At 42.4% G+C, this 22,260-nt stretch overlaps 1 protein-coding gene across 9 annotated transcripts in view; it reads right to left on the bottom strand.

Annotated features, from left to right (window-relative positions):
• The window catches only part of LOC106588786 (triple functional domain protein), a 116,595-nt gene that overhangs the window by 35,846 nt on the left and 58,489 nt on the right, over nt 1-22,260 (bottom strand). For 6 of the 9 annotated variants that reach the window (XM_045709540.2, XM_082970131.1, XM_082970132.1 and 3 more), the window contains 11 exons: nt 21,667-21,858; nt 20,599-20,757; nt 20,257-20,487; nt 17,897-18,019; nt 17,164-17,355; nt 16,877-17,046; nt 13,367-13,541; nt 12,340-12,535; nt 11,951-12,117; nt 11,601-11,720; nt 11,095-11,286 (listed from right to left, as the gene is read on the bottom strand). In XM_045709540.2, coding sequence (XP_045565496.2) covers nt 11,095-11,286; nt 11,601-11,720; nt 11,951-12,117; nt 12,340-12,535; nt 13,367-13,541; nt 16,877-17,046; nt 17,164-17,355; nt 17,897-18,019; nt 20,257-20,487; nt 20,599-20,757; nt 21,667-21,858 — 1,917 coding nt within the window. The remainder of the gene's footprint in view (nt 1-11,094; nt 11,287-11,600; nt 11,721-11,950; nt 12,118-12,339; nt 12,536-13,366; nt 13,542-16,876; nt 17,047-17,163; nt 17,356-17,896; nt 18,020-20,256; nt 20,488-20,598; nt 20,758-21,666; nt 21,859-22,260) is intronic. The other 3 variants (XM_082970133.1, XM_082970136.1, XM_082970137.1) reach the window with 1 other exon arrangement.

Below are 22,260 nucleotides of genomic sequence, written 5' to 3'. Positions count from 1 at the left end.
TAATAAACCATAACTATAACAGTCGCAGCACCCCCCTACCTGTCATTAGATAATAAACCATAACTATAACAGTCACAGCACCCCCTACCTGTCATTACATAATAAACCATAACTATAACAGTCACAGCACCCCCTACCTGTCATTACATAATAAACCATAACTATAACAGTCACAGCACCCCCTACCTGTCATTACATAATAAACCATAACTATAACAGTCACAGCACCCCCTACCTGTCATTACATAATAAACCATAACTATAACAGTCACAGCACCCCCTACCTGTCATTACATAATAAACCATAACTATAACAGTCACAGCACCCCCTACCTGTCATTACATAATAAACCATAACTATAACAGTCACAGCACCCCCTACCTGTCATTACATAATAAACCATAATTATAACAGTCACAACATCAACTACCTGTCATTACATAATAAACCTACTAACAGTCACAGCACCCCCTACCTGTCATTACATAACAAACCATAACTATAACAGTCACAGCACCCCCTACCTGTCATTACATAACAAACCATAACTATAACAGTCACAGCACCCCCTACCTGTCATTACATAATAAACCATAACTATAACAGTCACAGCACTCTCTACCTGTCATTACATAATAAACCATAACTATAACAGTCACAGCACCCCCTACCTGTCATTACATAATAAACCATAACTATAACAGTCACAGCACCCCCTACCTGTCATTACATAATAAACCATAACTATAACAGTCACAGCACCCTCTACCTGTCATTACATAATAAACCATAACTATAACAGTCACAGCACCCCCTACCTGTCATTACATAATAAACCATAACAGTCACAACATCAACTACCTGTCATTACATAATAAACCATAACTATAACAGTCACAACACCCCCTACCTGTCATTACATAACCAAACTATAACAGTCACAGCACCCCCTACCTGTCATTACATAATAAACCATAACTATAACAGTCACAGCACCCCCTACCTGTCATTACATAATAAACTATAACTATAACAGTCACAGCACCCCCTACCTGTCATTACATAATAAACCATAACGATAACAGTCACAGCACCCCCTACCTGTCATTACATAATAAACCATAACTATAACAGTCACAGCACCCCCTACCTGTCATTACATAATAAACCATAACTATAACAGTCACAGCACCCCCTACCTGTCATTACATAATAAACCATAACTATAACAGTCACAGCACCCCCTACCTGTCATTACATAATAAACCATAACTATAACAGTCACAGCACCCCCTACCTGTCATTACATAATAAACCATAACTATAACAGTCACAGCACCCCCTACCTGTCATTACATAATAAACCATAACTATAACAGTCACAACACCCCCTACCTGTCATTACATAATAAACCATAACTATAACAGTCACAGCACCCCCTACCTGTCATTACATAATAAACCATAACTATAACAGTCACAGCACCCCCTACCTGTCATTACATAATAAACCATAACTATAACAGTCACAGCACCCCCTACCTGTCATTACATAATAAACCATAACTATAACAGTCACAGCACCCCCTACCTGTCATTACATAATAAACCATAACTATAACAGTCACAACACCCCCTACCTGTCATTACATAATAAACCATAACTATAACAGTCACAGCACCCCCTACCTGTCATTACATAATAAACCATAACTATAACAGTCACAGCACCCCCTACCTGTCATTACATAATAAACCATAACTATAACAGTCACAGCACCCCCTACCTGTCATTACATAATAAACCATAACTATAACAGTCACAACACCCCCTACCTGTCATTACATAATAAACCATAACTATAACAGTCACAGCACCCCCTACCTGTCATTACATAATAAACCATAACTATAACAGTCACAGCACCCCCTACCTGTCATTACATAATAAACCATAACTATAACAGTCACAGCACCCCCTACCTGTCATTACATAATAAACCATAACTATAACAGTCACAGCACCCCCTACCTGTCATTACATAATAAACCATAACTATAACAGTCACAACACCACCTACCTGTCATTACATAATAAACCATAACTATAACAGTCACAGCACCCCCTACCTGTCATTACATAATAAACCATAACTATAACAGTCACAGCACCCCCTACCTGTCATTACATAATAAACCATAACTATAACAGTCACAGCACCCCCTACCTGTCATTACATAATAAACCATAACTATAACAGTCACAGCACCCCCTACCTGTCATTACATAATAAACCATAACTATAACAGTCACAGCACCCCCTACCTGTCATTACATAATAAACCATAACTATAACAGTCACAGCACCCCCTACCTGTCATTACATAATAAACCATAACTATAACAGTCACAGCACCCCCTACCTGTCATTACATAATAAACCATAACTATAACAGTCACAGCACCCCCTACCTGTCATTACATAATAAACCATAATTATAACAGTCACAACATCAACTACCTGTCATTACATAACAAACCATAACTATAACAGTCACAGCACCCCCTACCTGTCATTACATAACAAACCATAACTATAACAGTCACAGCACCCCCTACCTGTCATTACATAATAAACCATAACTATAACAGTCACAGCACCCCCTACCTGTCATTACATAATAAACCATAACTATAACAGTCACAGCACCCCCTACCTGTCATTACATAATAAACCATAACGATAACAGTCACAGCACCCCCTACCTGTCATTACATAATAAACCATAACTATAACAGTCACAGCACCCCCTACCTGTCATTACATAATAAACCATAACTATAACAGTCACAACACCCCCTACCTGTCATTACATAATAAACCATAACTATAACAGTCACAGCACCCCCTACCTGTCATTACATAATAAACCATAACTATAACAGTCACAGCACCCCCTACCTGTCATTACATAATAAACTATAACTATAACAGTCACAGCACCCCCTACCTGTCATTACATAATAAACCATAACTATAACAGTCACAGCACCCCCTACCTGTCATTACATAATAAACTATAACTATAACAGTCACAGCACCCCCTACCTGTCATTACATAATAAACCATAACTATAACAGTCACAGCACCCCCTACCTGTCATACATAATAAACCATAACTATAACAGTCACAGCACCCCCTACCTGTCATTACATAATAAACCATAACTATAACAGTCACAACACCCCCTGCCTGTCATTACATAATAAACCACAACTATAACAGTCACAGCACCCCCTACCTGTCATTACATAATAAACCATAACTATAACAGTCACAGCACCCCCTACATGTCATTACATAACAAACCATAACTATAACAGTCACAGCACCCCCTACCTGTCATTACATAATAAACCATAACTATAACAGTCACAGCACCCCCTACCTGTCATTACATAATAAACCATAACTATAACAGTCACAGCACCCCCTACCTGTCATTACATAATAAACCATAACTATAACAGTCACAGCACCCCCTACCTGTCATTACATAATAAACCATAACTATAACAGTCACAGCACCCCCTACCTGTCATTACATAATAAACCATAACAGTCACAACATCAACTACCTGTCATTACATAATAAACCATAACTATAACAGTCACAACACCCCCTACCTGTCATTACATAATAAACTATAACAGTCACAGCACCCCCTACCTGTCATTAAATAATAAACTATAACAGTCACAGCACCCCCTACCTGTCATTACATAACAAACCATAACTATAACAGTCACAGCACCCCCTACCTGTCATTACATAATAAACCACAACTATAACAGTCACAGCACCCCCTACCTGTCATTACATAATAAACCATAACTATAACAGTCACAGCACCCCCTACCTGTCATTACATAATAAACCATAACTATAACAGTCACAGCACCCCCTACCTGTCATTACATAATAAACCATAATTATAACAGTCACAACATCAACTACCTGTCATTACATAATAAACCATAACTATAACAGTCACAGCACCCCCTACCTGTCATTACATAATAAACCATAACTATAACAGTCACAGCACCCCCTACCTGTCATTACATAATAAACCATAACTATAACAGTCACAGCACCCACTACCTGTCATTACATAATAAACCATAACTATAACAGTCACAGCACCCCCTACCTGTCATTACATAATAAACCATAACTATAACAGTCACAGCACCCCCTACCTGTCATTACATAATAAACCATAACTATAACAGTCACAGCACCCCCTACCTGTCATTACATAATAAACCATAACTATAACAGTCACAGCACCCCCTACCTGTCATTACATAATAAACCATAACTATAACAGTCACAGCACCCCCTACCTGTCATTACATAATAAACCATAATTATAACAGTCACAACATCAACTACCTGTCATTACATAATAAACCATAACTATAACAGTCACAGCACCCCCTACCTGTCATTACATAATAAACCATAACTATAACAGTCACAGCACCCCCTACCTGTCATTACATAATAAACCATAATTATAACAGTCACAACATCAACTACCTGTCATTACATAACAAACCATAACTATAACAGTCACAACACCCCCTACCTGTCATTACATAACAAACCATAACTATAACAGTCACAGCACCCCCTACCTGTCATTACATAATAAACCATAACTATAACAGTCACAGCACCCCCTACCTGTCATTACATAATAAACTATAACTATAACAGTCACAGCACCCCCTACCTGTCATTACATAATAAACCATAACGATAACAGTCACAGCACCCCCTACCTGTCATTACATAATAAACCATAACTATAACAGTCACAACACCCCCTACCTGTCATTACATAATAAACCATAACTATAACAGTCACAGCACCCCCTACCTGTCATTACATAATAAACCATAACTATAACAGTCACAGCACCCCCTACCTGTCATTACATAATAAACCATAACTATAACAGTCACAGCACCCCCTACCTGTCATTACATAATAAACTATAACTATAACAGTCACAGCACCCCCTACCTGTCATTACATAATAAACCATAACTATAACAGTCACAGCACCCCCTACCTGTCATTACATAATAAACCATAACTATAACAGTCACAGCACCCTCTACCTGTCATTACATAATAAACCATAACTATAACTGTCACAGCACCCCCTACCTGTCATTACATAATAAACCATAACAGTCACAACATCAACTACCTGTCATTACATAATAAACCATAACTATAACAGTCACAACACCCCCTACCTGTCATTACATAATAAACTATAACAGTCACAGCACCCCCTACCTGTCATTAAATAATAAACTATAACAGTCACAGCACCCCCTACCTGTCATTACATAACAAACCATAACTATAACAGTCACAGCACCCCCTACCTGTCATTACATAATAAACCACAACTATAACAGTCACAGCACCCCCTACCTGTCATTACATAATAAACCATAACTATAACAGTCACAGCACCCCCTACCTGTCATTACATAATAAACCATAACTATAACAGTCACAGCACCCCCTACCTGTCATTACATAATAAACCATAATTATAACAGTCACAACATCAACTACCTGTCATTACATAATAAACCATAACTATAACAGTCACAGCACCCCCTACCTGTCATTACATAATAAACCATAACTATAACAGTCACAGCACCCCCTACCTGTCATTACATAATAAACCATAACTATAACAGTCACAACACCCCCTACCTGTCATTACATAATAAACCATAACTATAACAGTCACAGCACCCCCTACCTGTCATTACATAATAAACCATAACTATAACAGTCACAGCACCCCCTACCTGTCATTACATAATAAACCATAACTATAACAGTCACAGCACCCCCTACCTGTCATTACATAATAAACCATAACTATAACAGTCACAGCACCCCCTACCTGTCATTACATAATAAACCATAACTATAACAGTCACAGCACCCCCTACCTGTCATTACATAATAAACCATAATTATAACAGTCACAACATCAACTACCTGTCATTACATAATAAACCATAACTATAACAGTCACAGCACCCCCTACCTGTCATTACATAATAAACCATAACTATAACAGTCACAGCACCCCCTACCTGTCATTACATAATAAACCATAATTATAACAGTCACAACATCAACTACCTGTCATTACATAACAAACCATAACTATAACAGTCACAACACCCCCTACCTGTCATTACATAACAAACCATAACTATAACAGTCACAGCACCCCCTACCTGTCATTACATAATAAACCATAACTATAACAGTCACAGCACCCCCTACCTGTCATTACATAATAAACTATAACTATAACAGTCACAGCACCCCCTACCTGTCATTACATAATAAACCATAACGATAACAGTCACAGCACCCCCTACCTGTCATTACATAATAAACCATAACTATAACAGTCACAGCACCCCCTACCTGTCATTACATAATAAACCATAACTATAACAGTCACAACACCCCCTACCTGTCATTACATAATAAACCATAACTATAACAGTCACAGCACCCCCTACCTGTCATTACATAATAAACCATAACTATAACAGTCACAGCACCCCCTACCTGTCATTACATAATAAACTATAACTATAACAGTCACAGCACCCCCTACCTGTCATTACATAATAAACCATAACGATAACAGTCACAACACCCCCTACCTGTCATTACATAATAAACTATAACTATAACAGTCACAGCACCCCCTACCTGTCATTACATAATAAACCATAACTATAACAGTCACAGCACCCCCTACCTGTCATTACATAATAAACCATAACTATAACAGTCACAGCACCCCCTACCTGTCATTACATAATAAACCATAACTATAACAGTCACAGCACCCCCTACCTGTCATTACATAATAAACCATAACTATAACAGTCACAGCACCCCCTACCTGTCATTACATAATAAACCATAACTATAACAGTCACAGCACCCCCTACCTGTCATTACATAATAAACCATAACTATAACAGTCACAGCACCCCCTACCTGTCATTACATAATAAACTATAACTATAACAGTCACAGCACCCCCTACCTGTCATTACATAATAAACCATAACGATAACAGTCACAACACCCCCTACCTGTCATTACATAATAAACTATAACTATAACAGTCACAGCACCCCCTACCTGTCATTACATAATAAACCATAACTATAACAGTCACAGCACCCCCTATCTGTCATTACATAATAAACCATAACTATAACAGTCACAGCACCCTCTACCTGTCATTACATAATAAACCATAACTATAACAGTCACAGCACCCCCTATCTGTCATTACATAATAAACCATAACTATAACAGTCACAACACCCCCTACCTGTCATTACATAATAAACCATAACTATAACAGTCACAGCACCCTCTACCTGTCATTACATAATAAACCATAACTATAACAGTCACAGCACCCCCTATCTGTCATTACATAATAAACCATAACTATAACAGTCACAACACCCCCTACCTGTCATTACATAATAAACCATAACGATAACAGTCACAGCACCCCCTACCTGTCATTACATAATAAACCATAACTATAACAGTCACAGCACCCCCTACCTGTCATTACATAATAAACCATAACTATAACAGTCACAGCACCCCCTACCTGACATTACATAATAAACCATAACTATAACAGTCACAGCACCCCCTACCTGTCATTACATAATAAACTATAACTATAACAGTCACAGCACCCCCTACCTGTCATTACATAATAAACCATAACTATAACAGTCACAACACCCCCTACCTGTCATTACATAATAAACCATAACTATAACAGTCACAGCACCCCTACCTGTCATTACATAATAAACCATAATTATAACAGTCACAGCACCCCCCCACCTGTCATTACATAATAACCCATAATTATAACAGTCACAGCACCCCCTACCTGTCATTACATAATAAACCATAACTATAACAGTCACAGCACCCCCTACCTGTCATTACATAATAAACCACAACTATAAAAGTCACAGCACCCCCTACATGTCATTACATAATAAACCATAACTATAACAGTCACAGCACCCCCTACCTGTCATTACATAATAAACCATAACTATAACAGTCACAACATCAACTACCTGTCATTACATAATAAACCATAACTATAACAGTCACAGCACCCCCTACCTGTCATTACATAATAAACCATAACTATAACAGTCACAGCACCCCTTACCTGTCATTACATAATAAACTATAACTATAACAGTCACAGCACCCCCTACCTGTCATTACATAATAAACCATAACTATAACAGTCACAGCACCCCCTACCTGTCATTACATAATAAACCATAACTATAACAGTCACAGCACCCCCTACCTGTCATTACATAATAAACCATAACTATAACAGTCACAGCACCCCCTACCTGTCATTACATAATAAACCATAACTATAACAGTCACAACACCCCCTACCTGTCATTACATAATAAACCATAACTATAACAGTCACAGCACCCCCTACCTGTCATTACATAATAAACCATAACTATAACAGTCACAGCACCCCCTACCTGACATTACATAATAAACCATAACTATAACAGTCACAGCACCCCCTACCTGTCATTACATAATAAACCATAACCATAACAGTCACAGCACCCCCTACCTGTCATTACATAATAAACCATAACTATAACAGTCACAGCACCCCCTACCTGTCATTACATAATAAACCATAACCATAACAGTCACAGCACCCCCTACCTGTCATTACATAATAAACCATAACTATAACAGTCACAGCACCCCCTACCTGTCATTACATAATAAACCATAACCATAACAGTCACAGCACCCCCTACCTGTCATTACATAATAAACCATAACTATAACAGTCACAGCACCCCCTACCTGTCATTACATAATAAACCATAACTATAACAGTCACAGCACCCCCTACCTGTCATTACATAATAAACCATAACTATAACAGTCACAGCACCCCCTACCTGTCATTACATAATAAACCATAACTATAACAGTCACAGCACCCCCTACCTGTCATTACATAATAAACCATAACTATAACAGTCACAGCGCCCCCTACCTGTCATTACATAATAAACCATAACTATAACAGTCACAACACCCCCTACCTGTCATTACATAATAAACCATAATTATAACAGTCACAACATCAACTACCTGTCATTACATAATAAACTATAACTATAACAGTCACAACACCCCCTACCTGTCATTACATAATAAACCATAACTATAACAGTCACAGCACCCCCTACCTGTCATTACATAATAAACCACAACTATAACAGTCACAGCACCCCCTACCTGTCATTACATAATAAACCACAACTATAACAGTCACAGCGCCCCCTACCTGTCATTACATAATAAACCATAACTATAACAGTCACAGCACCCCCTACCTGTCATTACATAATAAACCATAACTATAACAGTCACAGCACCCCCTACCTGTCATTACATAATAAACCATAACTATAACAGTCACAGCACCCCCTACCTGTCATTACATAATAAACCATAACTATAACAGTCACAGCACCCCCTACCTGTCATTACATAATAAACTACTAACAGTCACAGCACCCCCTACCTGTCATTACATAATAAACCATAACTATAACAGTCACAGCACCCCCTACCTGTCATTACATAATAAACCATAACTATAACAGTCACAGCACCCCCTACCTGTCATTACATAATAAACTATAACTATAACAATCACAGCACCCCCTACCTGTCATTACATAATAAACTATAACAGTCACAGCACCCCCTACCTGTCATTACATAATAAACCATAACTATAACAGTCACAGCACCCCCTACCTGTCATTACATAATAAACCATAACTATAACAGTCACAGCACCCCCTACCTGTCATTACATAATAAACCATAACTATAACAGTCACAGCACCCCCTACCTGTCATTACATAATAAACCATAACTATAACAGTCACAGCACCCCCTACCTGTCATTACATAACAAACCATAACTATAACAGTCACAGCACTCTCTACCTGTCATTAAATAATAAACTATAACTATAACAGTCACAGCGCCCCCTACCTGTCATTACATAATAAACCATAACTATAACAGTCACAGCACCCCCTACCTGTCATTACATAATAAACTATAACTATAACAGTCACAGCACCCCCTACCTGTCATTACATAATAAACCATAACTATAACAGTCACAGCGCCCCCTACCTGTCATTACATAACAAACCATAACTATAACAGTCACAGCACCCCCTATCTGTCATTACATAATAAACCATAACTATAACAGTCACAGCGCCCCCTACCTGTCATTACATAATAAACCATAACTATAACAGTCACAGCACCCCCTACCTGTCATTACATAATAAACCATAACTATAACAGTCACAGCACCCCCTACCTGTCATTACATAATAAACCATAACTATAACAGTCACAGCACCCCCTACCTGTCATTACATAATAAACCATAACTATAACAGTCACAGCGCCCCCTACCTGTCATTACATAATAAACCATAACTATAACAGTCACAGCACCCCCTACCTGTCATTACATAATAAACTATAACTATAACAGTCACAGCACCCCCTACCTGTCATTACATAATAAACCATAACTATAACAGTCACAGCGCCCCCCCACCTGTCATTACATAATAAACCATAATTATAACAGTCACAGCACCCCCTACCTGTCATTACATAATAAACCATAACTATAACAGTCACAGCACCCCCTACCTGTCATTACATAATAAACCATAACTATAACAGTCACAGCACCCCCTACCTGTCATTACATAATAAACCATAACTATAACAGTCACAGCACCCCCTACCTGTCATTACATAATAAACTATAACAGTCACAGCGCCCCCTACCTGTTCAGAGGTCTTATAGAAGGCTACAGAGGCGTTGACCAGTTTCAGCCTGTCCTCCATCTTCAACATGAGCTGCTGCCAGTGGGACGCTACGTTCTCAGCACAGTCTCTGATCAGGTCCATGTCATAGTGGTTGGCCTGGAGTAACGCCTCAGCCTTCTGCTGCACCTGCAGAGCATTCTGGTGGGTCTTCTACGTGGAGGACAGAGTTAGAATATTATAGCTCTGTGTTGCACCTGATAGTAGAGTTTCATTCTAGAATATCAGATATGTTTAAAGAAATGAGCGGGGGAAAAGTTAAACAGGAGGGGGAAAGCCAGAGAAAGTGGGAGAGATGAAGTGAAATCTGAGCTTGTGAGATCAGGCTGGTTAAACAAGGCTAGAGAGATATAGAGCTACTGTACAGAGAAAGAAACATAAAGAGAGAATCTATACATGTACTTATTATATTATTGTCTATAAAAAGGATGTGTGTTGGTTTTTGCGTCGCGGAGTGATGAGCTCACCTCGATGGCATGCTGGAACTGTTCGTGTTCTCTCTGTAGCTGTTCTGCTTCCTGTAGAGAACTGGCTGTGATCAGACCAGCATTCAGCATAGACTCCCCATTACGGATCCAGCCCAGGACCTGCTCAGACCAGGAACCAGGATATAAGTTATCAGGATAGCATTTTAGTATGGTTTCCACTGGTACTTACCTGATATTTACTATGGTATTATTTCTACTGGTATTTAATAGGTAATTATGTGGTATCAATTGATTGTTTTGGTGTCATCCGTGTGTGTGCGTGTGTGTGTGCGTGTGTGCGTGTGTGTGTGTGCGTGCGTGCGTGTGAGTGTGTGTGTGTGTGTGTGTACCTGTTTGACTTCGGCCTGTAGGTGTCGCAGCTGTACACACTGCTCCAGGTGTCTCCTGTGTTGTTCGCCTGCTACGTCCAACTCCTGCTGCTTCTCATGGAGGAACTCCAGCAGGTCCTGAACACGAGTAGCCATGTCCACATCCCTGTCACACAGCAACTCCACACCTGGAGGGAGAGGACAGGGAGAGAAAGGCAAGGAGAGAGAGCAAAAGTCATTCCACTCCTACTACAAAACGGGCTACCACAGTACCTCATTTTCTGTGTGTGTGTGTGTGGTGTGTGTGTGTGTGTGTGTGTGTGTATGTGTGTGTGTGTGTGTGTGTGTGTGTATGTCTGCATATCTGACAATGTAAGCTCTGTTGTACACACGTGTGTACTGCTACTCACCAGAGGCCTGTACTTCGTTGACGTACTGCAGCAGCTCCTGTCCCTGGTGGATGACATCAAAGGTCAGGTTGTTCATGGTCAGGGCCTTGTCAGCATGGTGCTGGAGTCTCTGTTCTGCCAGGGTCAGGTCCTCTGTATCAAACTCACTCATCTGAACACTCAACTCCTCGTTCCACGACTCCAGGTCTGAGATGATCTGGAGGGGAGAGAGAGAGACAGAGAGAGAGATAGGTGAGATATATCGACTCCAGGTCTGAGATGATCTGGGGGGGGGGGGAGAGAGAGAGAGAGAGAGAGAGAGAGAGAGAGAGAGAGAGAGAGAGAGAGAGAGAGAGAGAGAGAGAGAGAGAGGGAGATAGGTGAGATATATAGACTCCAGGTCTGAGATGATCTGGGGGGGAGAGAGAGAGAGAGAGAGAGAGAGAGAGAGAGAGAGAGAGAGAGAGATAGGTGAGATATATAGACTTCAGGTCTGAGACGATCTGGGAGGGAGAGAGAGAGAGAGAGAGAGGAGAGAGAGAGAGAGAGAAATAGGTGAGATATATAGACTTCAGGTCTGAGACGATCTGGGGGGGAGAGAGAGAGGAGAGGAGAGAGAGAGAGAGAGAGAGATAGGTGAGATATATTATATATTATATATATACTTCAGGTCTGAGACGATCTGAGAAAGACCGAGAGAGGTGAGGATACACACACACACACACAGTGAGGATACACACACACACACAATGTGAGGACACACACACACACAAGGTGAGGACACACACACACACACACACACACACACACACACACACACACACACACACACACACACACACACACACACACACACACACACACACACACTCACACACACACACACACACACACACACACACACACACACACAAGGTGAAGATACCCACACATGTATGACATGAATCAGGCCATCTGAAGACTACGTTTACTCACTGAGCTAAAGCCGAGACAAGGGTACTTTATAGGAACCACCTCTGTCTGCCACACACACTTTCCACACACTCACGTCAATGGCATCCCTCTCGAAGATGCGTAGCTGCAGGAAGAGTTCTAGTTTGATCTTCCTCTCCTGAAACAGCTCCTCCATCTGAGCCTGGGCCTCGTCCAGCTGCTGTAGGACACTCTCTATGTGGTTTATAGAGCTGTTGTGGGGAGTCTTGTTACTGGAGATAGCAGAGTCCCTAAGACACGAGAGAACACACACACACATTGAAGAAAACACAACATTGGACGTACACACACACACACACCTTATTCGGTGCAGCGGTAATTTCACTGGCACTGCTTCAATCATAATAAAACACACACACACACACACACACACACACACACACACACACACACACACACACACACACACACACACACACACACACACACACACACACACACACACACACACACACACACACACACACACACACACACACTCGTGTAATCTCTAGCACACACAGTGTTGTAGCAGAGTCCTGGGGGATGTTACACAATGAGCCACACTGTTATGAAACCAGCATTATGTAACAATACTCAGAGGACAGAATACACCAGGGATGGAGACATAGAGAGAGATCGCTTCAGTGTGTGTGGTGTGTATGTATGTAGGAGGGCCAGGTCTCACCCCACACACTCGATATAAATACAACCAGAATCCTGGTCAGAGCAGTCAAATACATGCAGCTCTCTAACGGTCAACCTCCTACTCCTTCTCATCTCTCCCTCATCTCTCAATTCCCTTTCTCTCTCCTCTGCCAGTTCGCTATCTATGGGAGGATGCTGTTCTCTCTCTCCTCTGCCAGTTCGCTATCTATGGGAGGATGCTGTTCTCTCTCTCCTCTGCCAGTTCGCTATCTATGGGAAGATGCTGTTCTCTCTCTCCTCTGCCAGTTCGCTATCTATGGGAGGATGCTGTTCTCTCTCTCCTCTGCCAGTTCGCTATCTATGGGAGGATGCTGTTCTCTCTCTCCTCTGCCAGTTCGCTATCTATGGGAAGATGCTGTTCTCTCTCTCCTCTGCCAGTTCGCTATCTATGGGAAGATGCTGTTCTCTCTCTCCTCTGCCAGTTCGCTATGGGAGAATGCTGTTCTCTCTCTCCCAACTGCCAGTTCACTATGGGAGGCTACTGTTCTGCCAGTTCGTTAAGGGAGAATGCTGCTCTCTCTCTCCTCTGCCAGTTCGTTATGGGAAAATGCTGCTCTCTCTCTCCTCTGCCAGTTCGTTATGGGAAAATGCTGCTCTCTCTCTCCTCTGCCAGTTTGTTATGGGAGGATGCTGTTCTCTCTCTCTCCTCTGCCAGTTCGTTAAGGGAAAATGCTGCTCTCTCTCTCCTCTGCCAGTTCGTTATGGGAAAATGCTGCTCTCTCTCTCCTCTGCCAGTTTGTTATGGGAGGATGCTGTTCTCTCTCTCCTCTGCCAGTTCGTTATGGGAGGATGCTGTTCTCTCTCTCTCCTCTGTCAGTTCACTATGGAAGGATGCTGCTCTCTCTCTCTCCTCTGCCAGTTCGTTATGGGAGGATGCTGCTCTCTCTCTCCTCTGCCAGTTCGTTATGGGAGAATGCTGCTCTCTCTCTCTCCTCTGCCAGTTCGTTATGGGAGAATGCTGCTCTCTCTCTCCTCTGCCAGTTCACTATGGGAGAATGCTGCTCTCTCTCTCTCCTCTGTCAGTTCGTTATGGGAGGATGCTGCTCTCTCTCTCCTCTGCCAGTTCGTTATGGGAGAATGCTGCTCTCTCTCTCTCCTCTGCCAGTTCGTTATGGGAGGATGCTGCTCTCTCTCTCCTCTGCCAGTTCGTTATGGGAGAATGCTGCTCTCTCTCTCTCCTCTGCCAGTTCGTTATGGGAGAATGCTGCTCTCTCTCTCCTCTGCCAGTTCACTATGGGAGAATGCTGCTCTCTCTCTCTCCTCTGTCAGTTCACTATGGAAGGATGCTGCTCTCTCTCTCTCCTCTGCCAGTTCATTATGGGAGAATGCTGCTCTCTCTCTCTCCTCTGTCAGTTCACTATGGAAGGATGCTGCTCTCTCTCTCTCCTCTGCCAGTTCACTATGGGAGAATGCTGCTCTCTCTCTCTCCTCTGTCAGTTCACTATGGAAGGATGCTGCTCTCTCTCTCTCCTCTGCCAGTTCACTATGGGAAGATGCTGTTCTCTCTCTCCTCTGCCAGTTCACTATGGGAGGATGCTGCTCTCTCTCTCTCCTCTGCCAGTTCACTATGGAAGGATGCTGTTCTCTCTCTCTCCTTTGCCAGTTCACTATGGAAGGATGCTGTTCTCTCTCTCTCCTCTGTCAGTTCTCTATGGGAGGATGTTGTTCTCTCTCTCTCTCTCCTCTGCCAGTTCACTATGGGAGGATGCTGCTCTCTCTCTCTCCTCTGCCAGTTCACTATGGGAGGATGCTGCTCTCTCTCTCTCCTCTGCCAGTTCACTATGGGAAGATGCTGTTCTCTCTCTCTCTCTCCTCTGCCAGTTCACTGTGGAAGGATGTTGTTCTCTCTCTCTCTCTCTCCTCTGCCAGTTCACTATGGGAAGATGCTGTTCTCTCTCTCTCTCTCCTCTGCCAGTTCACTATGGAAGGATGTTGTTCTCTCTCTCTCTCTCTCCTCTGTTAGTTCTCTATGGGAGGATGCTGTTCTCTCTCTCTCCTCTGCCAGTTCACTATGGAAGGATGCTGTTCTCTCTCTCTCCTCTGCCAGTTCACTATGGGAGGATGCTGTTCTCTCTCTCTCCTCTGACAGTTCGTTATGGGAGACTGTTATTCTCTCTCTCCTCTGCCAGTTCACTATGAGAGGATGCTGTTCTCTCTCTCTCCTCTGCCAGTTCGTTATGGGAGACTGTTATTCTCTCTCTCCTCTGCCAGTTCACTATGAGAGGATGCTGTTCTCTCTCTCTCCTCTGCCAGTTCACTATGGGAGACTGTTATTCTCTCTCTCCTCCTCTTGTCTATTCCATCCTACTCACCTTCTGCCCACTCTCTGAAACGTTCATATCTTGCTCAGTTACTTCCAAATTATTTTGTGTTAGCACGTCTGTGGGTATGTGTGTATACGTGCATGTCTGTCCCTGTGAGTGTGTGTATTTGTCCCAGCCTGTGGGTGTGTGTCTCGTGTCTGTCCCTGTGAGTGTGTGTGTTTGTCCCAGCCTGTGGGTGTGTGTCTCGTGTCTGTCCCTGTGAGTGTGTGTGTTTGTCCCAGCCTGTGGGTGTGTGTCTCGTGTCTGTCCCTGTGAGTGTGTGTGTTTGTCCCAGCCTGTGAGTGTGTGTCTCGTGTCTGTCCCTGTGAGTGTGTCTCGTGTCTGTCCCTGTGAGTGTGTGTCTCGTGTCTGTCCCTGTGAGTGTGTGTCTCGTGTCTGTCCCTGTGAGTGTGTGTCTCGTGTCTGTCCCTGTGAGTGTGTGTCTCATGTCTGTCCCTGTGAGTGTGTGTGTTTGTCCCAGCCTGTGGGTGTGTGTCTCGTGCATGTCCCTGTGAGTGTGTGTGTTTGTCCCAGCCTGTGGGTGTGTGTCTCGTGTCTGTAAGTGTGTGTTCTACCTGAGCTGCTGGATGAGGTCCTCTCCCTCCTTGATGACGTTGACAGTGACCTGCAGGGTGGTCTGCTGCTGCTGGCTGAAGCGTTTGATCAGGTCCTGCACCGCCTCCACAGACTCAGCATACACATCATCTAACAGCTCCTTCTGCAGCTCCTCCAGCCACGTCCACAGCTAGAGACAGAGAGTTAATACACACACCTACCCAGCATGTCGCACACACACAATCCAGTAGAATGTTGAACTACCCCCGCAAAACACAACCCCCCCCCCCCCACACACACTTTCTACCTCTTTGACGTGTGTGTGGAAGGCGACAGACATGTCCAGCAGGACTTTGCGTTGCTCCACCCTCCTGACAAAGTCCTGGATGCGGTCCTCCAGCTGGTGGGCTGCCTGGTAGATCTCCTCTGGGTCACATTCTCCTGTCTGGGCCAGCTGCTCTGCCGCCTCCAGCAGCTTGTCAGCGTTAGTATAGGTGTTCTGGAGGAGGGACAAAACCATTACACAGAGAAAGACAGAGGATGGGGAGAGAGACAGAGGGGGGGAGTGAGAGAGAGAAGGAAAGAGGGAGGACAGTTAACAAGAGAAAGGGAGGGGAGAAACTTCACTGAATATATTTAGTGAAAAGAGAGAGAGGGAGTATGTGATAGAGAGAGGAAGTACTGTATGTGATAGAGAGAGGAAGTACTGTATGTGATAGAGAGAGGAAGTACTGTATGTGATAGAGAGAGGAAGTACTATATGTGATAGAGGAAGTACTGTATGTGATAGAGAGAGGAAGTACTGTATGTGATAGAGAGAGGAAGTACTGTATGTGATAGAGAGAGGAAGTACTGTATGTGACAGAGAGGAAGTACTGTATGTGACAGAGAGGAAGTACTGTATGTGACAGAGAGAGGGAGTACTGTATGTGACAGAGAGATGGAGTATGTGATAGAGAGATGAAAGGGAAATGTCAGAAAGGTAGACCAAGAGAGGAAAAGAGAGAGACAAATGTAAAAGCACAGGTGTTCTATCCTACCTGTGCGACCTCCTCGAAGTCCTCATGTCGTTTCTGTAGTGCTCTGGCTCGATGGAGGGACTTCCCAACGCCTGTGTGTTTACTGAGGAACGCCTCCCCGTGGTTCTCTATCCAGTCCAGAACCTGCACACACACAAGCATGCACAGTTAGCTAAGTGGCATAGAAGTTGAGGCTGTGGGCCACAGGAAAAATGCAGAGTGTCATGCTGCCAGTCCAACACTAGGGGAGCTCTAGTGTTGATAGACAGAACAGCATACTACTCCAGTCAGAAGGCAAAGGGAAATGACAGAGAGGACGAGTTCCCTCCTGTCTGGTCCTGTCTAGATGGGATACAGCTTTTGTAAAATTGAAGTCAAGTTGCATTTTTTTGCATTTTAGCTAACCCTAAACCTTTTCCTTACCTGCTATGTTAATTCTCCTAACCTGCTGCGTAAGTTCTCCTAAACCTGTTACGAAAAATCTATTTTGACAAAAGCTGTATCCCATCTAAACGAAACCCTCCCGTCCCTCCCTTGTTTCTTTCTCCCTCTTCACACCTTCCTTGTTCTGCTCTCTCCCTCCTCCGATCTTTCTATAACCCTCGCTCTCTACCTCTACCACTTGGCAGAATACCACTCATCTGAATACCGGCCAGCAGCGTCACCATGGCAACAGTTACCTTGGCTATGAGGGTGACACTAGCGATTGTTTCCATACATTTCTAGTATATCTATCATGTACGGTACCTTCAGAAAGTATTCACACCCCTTGACTTTATCCACATTTTGTTTTGTTACTTATTTAGAATTTTTTTATCACTGGCCTACTTTTTTTACTAATTAATTAATGACTATCTCATGACTATCTCATCTCTGTACCCCACACATACAGATAATTGTAAGGTCCATCAGTCAAGTACTGAATTTCAAACACAGATTCAACCACAAAGACCAGGGAGCACCTATTGGTAGATGGGTAAAACAAAAAAAAGCAGACATTACACACACACACACACACACACACACACACATATACATATGCGAATCAGCTCCCCCCGGGGTCAGAGGGCGCTGGAGCTTATCCAATAAGACCTTACCGTCTTGACTGATGGACCTTACAATTATCTGTATGTGTGGGGTACAGAGATGAGATAGTCATTCAAAAGTCATGTTAAACACTATTATTTCACACATAGTGAGTCCATGCAACTTATTATGTGACTTGTTAAGCACATTTTTACTCGTGAATTTATTTAGGATTGCCATAAGAAAGGGGTTGAATACTTAATGACTCAAGACATTTCAAATTTTCATTATTATATATATATATATATATATATATATATATATATATATATATATATATATATATTTGAGCATGGTGAAGTTATGAATTACACTACAAAGATACAGCCGTCCTTCCAAACTCAGTTGCCAGAGAGGAAGGAAACCGCTCAGGGATTTCACCATGAGGCCAATGGTGACTTAATAACAGTTACAGAGTTTAATGGCTGTGATAGAAGAAAACTGAGGATGGTTAGTTACTCCACAATACTAACCTAAATGACAGAGTGAAAAGGAGGAAGCTTGTACAGAATAAAAATAATTCAAAACATGCATTCTCTTTGCAATACGGCACTTAAGTAAAACTGCAAAAAATGTGGCAAAGTAATTTACTTTATGTCCTGAATACAAAGAGTTATGTTTAGGGCAAATCCAACAACACATCACTGAGTACCACTCTTCATATTTTCAAGCATGGTGGTGACTGCATCATGTTATGGTTATGCTTGTCATCAGCAAGGACTAGGGAGATTTTTAAGATAAAAAGAAACGGAATAGCACTAAGCACAAGCAAAGTCCTAGAGGAAAACCTGGTTCAGTGGGCTTTTTAACATACACTGGGAGACAAATTCACCTTTCAGCAGGACAACAACCTAAAACACAAGGCCAATTATACACTGGAGTTGCTTACCAAGATGACATTGAATGTTTCTGAGTGTCTTAGAGACTTACCCAGAAAGACTCATAGCTGTAATCGCTGCCAAAGGTGCTTCTACAAAGTATTGACTCAGTGGTGTGAATACTTATGTAAATTAGATATTTCTGTATTTAATGTTCAATACATTTGCAAACAATTCTAAAAGCAGGCTTTCACTTTATCATTATGTGGTATTGTGTGTAAATGTGAAGAAAAAAATCATATTTTATCCATTTTGAATTTAGGCTGTAACACAACAAAATGTGGAATAAGTCAAGGGGTATTAAACCTTTCAGAAGGCACTGTATGTGATCCCTGCGGGCATTGAACCAACAACCTTGGCGTTGCTAGAGCCAAACTCTTCCCAACTGAGCCACACAGGAACAGAACTAGTCCACACCTGCTGTACGTCTTGCTGGAACACACATAGCTGGAGCCTCTGGTGCAGGCGGACTTTGCGGTGTTGCCAGATATTCTCCAGTTGTCTCTGGTGGTGCAGCACCTCGTGTATCACATCCAGCACGTGGTGCACCGCCTTGCTGTAGTTGGCCGAGGCTGTCAGCGAATCAGCTCCCCCCGGGGTCAGAGGGCGCTGGAGCTTATCCAATAAGACCTTACCGTCTTGGCTGACCTGGGGGAGGGGGAGGGAGGAAGGCGTGGTCACATACATACAAACACACACACGTGTTGGTATAGAACTTGCTAGTGACACCTCACACACACCCACACACAGGTATGTTACCTCAGGGTATGCAGCAGTGCCGTTTACCTCTGAGTAGGCAGCAGTGATGTGTTCGTAGAGACCCTGGTGGTGGTGGATAGCATCTTCTAGGTCCTGGAGCTCCGAGGGTAGATCCACCTCTCCACACGCCTTACACCACGAGTCCACATTACCCATGTACTGTAGAGAGAGACGACACACATACGTACATCACAGGAGGCTGCTGAGAGGAGGGCGCCTCGAAATAATGGCTGGAATGGAGTGAATGGAATGGTGAACTCCATTACCATTTCATTTATTCTGTTCCAGCCATTACTATGAGCCCATCCATCCTCCCCGATTAAGGTGCCACACATTATATAAACACACACACACACAATTTATACACTGCAAACAACTTAAAACACACACATATTATACACACACACACACACAACAAAAGGTATATACTACTGTTCTATTCTGTGTTATTCAGAGATTCACTGAATTCTTCTACCATGATGACCTGGATTTCACATGGCTAGGTTAGAAATCTGTAAATTATTCCAATCATTATGGGACAATAGAGGAAGACATAGCAGGGAAAATGTTTTAAAAAGACGCCTCGTGTGGGAATATTAAACAGACAGTAGGATTCTAATCAAATGTTAATATCACTGTACGATCACACTCACACACACACACACACACACACACACACACACACACACACACACACACACACACACACACACACACACACACACACAAGGGGATATGAGCATGAGCATGTGCATGTATCCTCCATGTGTCTGCCCTCGAGCAATCAGCTTACACAAAGAGAGGAGAGAGAGGCTTTGTGAAGTAGTATCTATGGGAAATGGTTCAGTTCCTTGGAAAACGCACTTTTTTTCTTTCTTTAACTGTGGAACATGAAAATAATAATATGGAATATTCCTATTGGGAAAGATAACCACCCAGATTCTGTATTTGCAATTAAACAAACTAATCAATTATCTGTGTGTGTGTGTGTTTGCCTGAATGTGTGTGTTCCTGGATATGCGTATACAGCATGTTCACACCGCTAGTGTGTGTACCACCACCACCCACCTGGTCACATTTCTGGTGGAAGGCGGCAGACATCTCCAGCAGTGTGCTGCGTTCGTCCAGGGCAGCAGCAAAGGCTTTCCACTCCGCTTCCAGCTGACCTGAGATCTGTTTAATCTGCACCGAGGCATAGTGACCTGACTCCAACAGCCTGTTACCCACTGACATTATCCTGTTGATGTTCACATACACGTTCTGTAGAGGATGGAGGAGAGAGAGAATCACTAAAACAATTCAGAAATACACTATGGAAAAAGAAGAAACAGCACTTCAAACATCAGCTCAATATAATTGAAGAATCCATAGACTCTAACCACTTCTGGGAAAATTGGAAAACACTAAGCAAACAACAACACAAAGAGGTATCTATCCAAAATGGAGATGGGTAAACCACTTCTCCAATCTTTTTGGCCCTATAACAAAGAACAAACAGCAAAAACATATACATGATCTAATACAAATCTTAGAATCAACTATTAAAGACTACCAGAACCCACTGGATTCTCCAATTACATTGAATGAACTACAGGACAAAATACAAACCCTCCAACCCAAAATGGCCTGTGGGATTGATGGTATCCTCAATGAAATGATCAA

This window comes from Salmo salar, chromosome 27 (assembly GCF_965601325.2).
Source record: "Salmo salar chromosome 27, fSalSal1, whole genome shotgun sequence".
Lineage (NCBI taxonomy): Eukaryota > Metazoa > Chordata > Actinopteri > Salmoniformes > Salmonidae > Salmo > Salmo salar.
The sequence above is the reverse complement of the archived record's forward strand: the minus strand, read 5'-3'. Positions and strand labels throughout refer to the sequence as shown.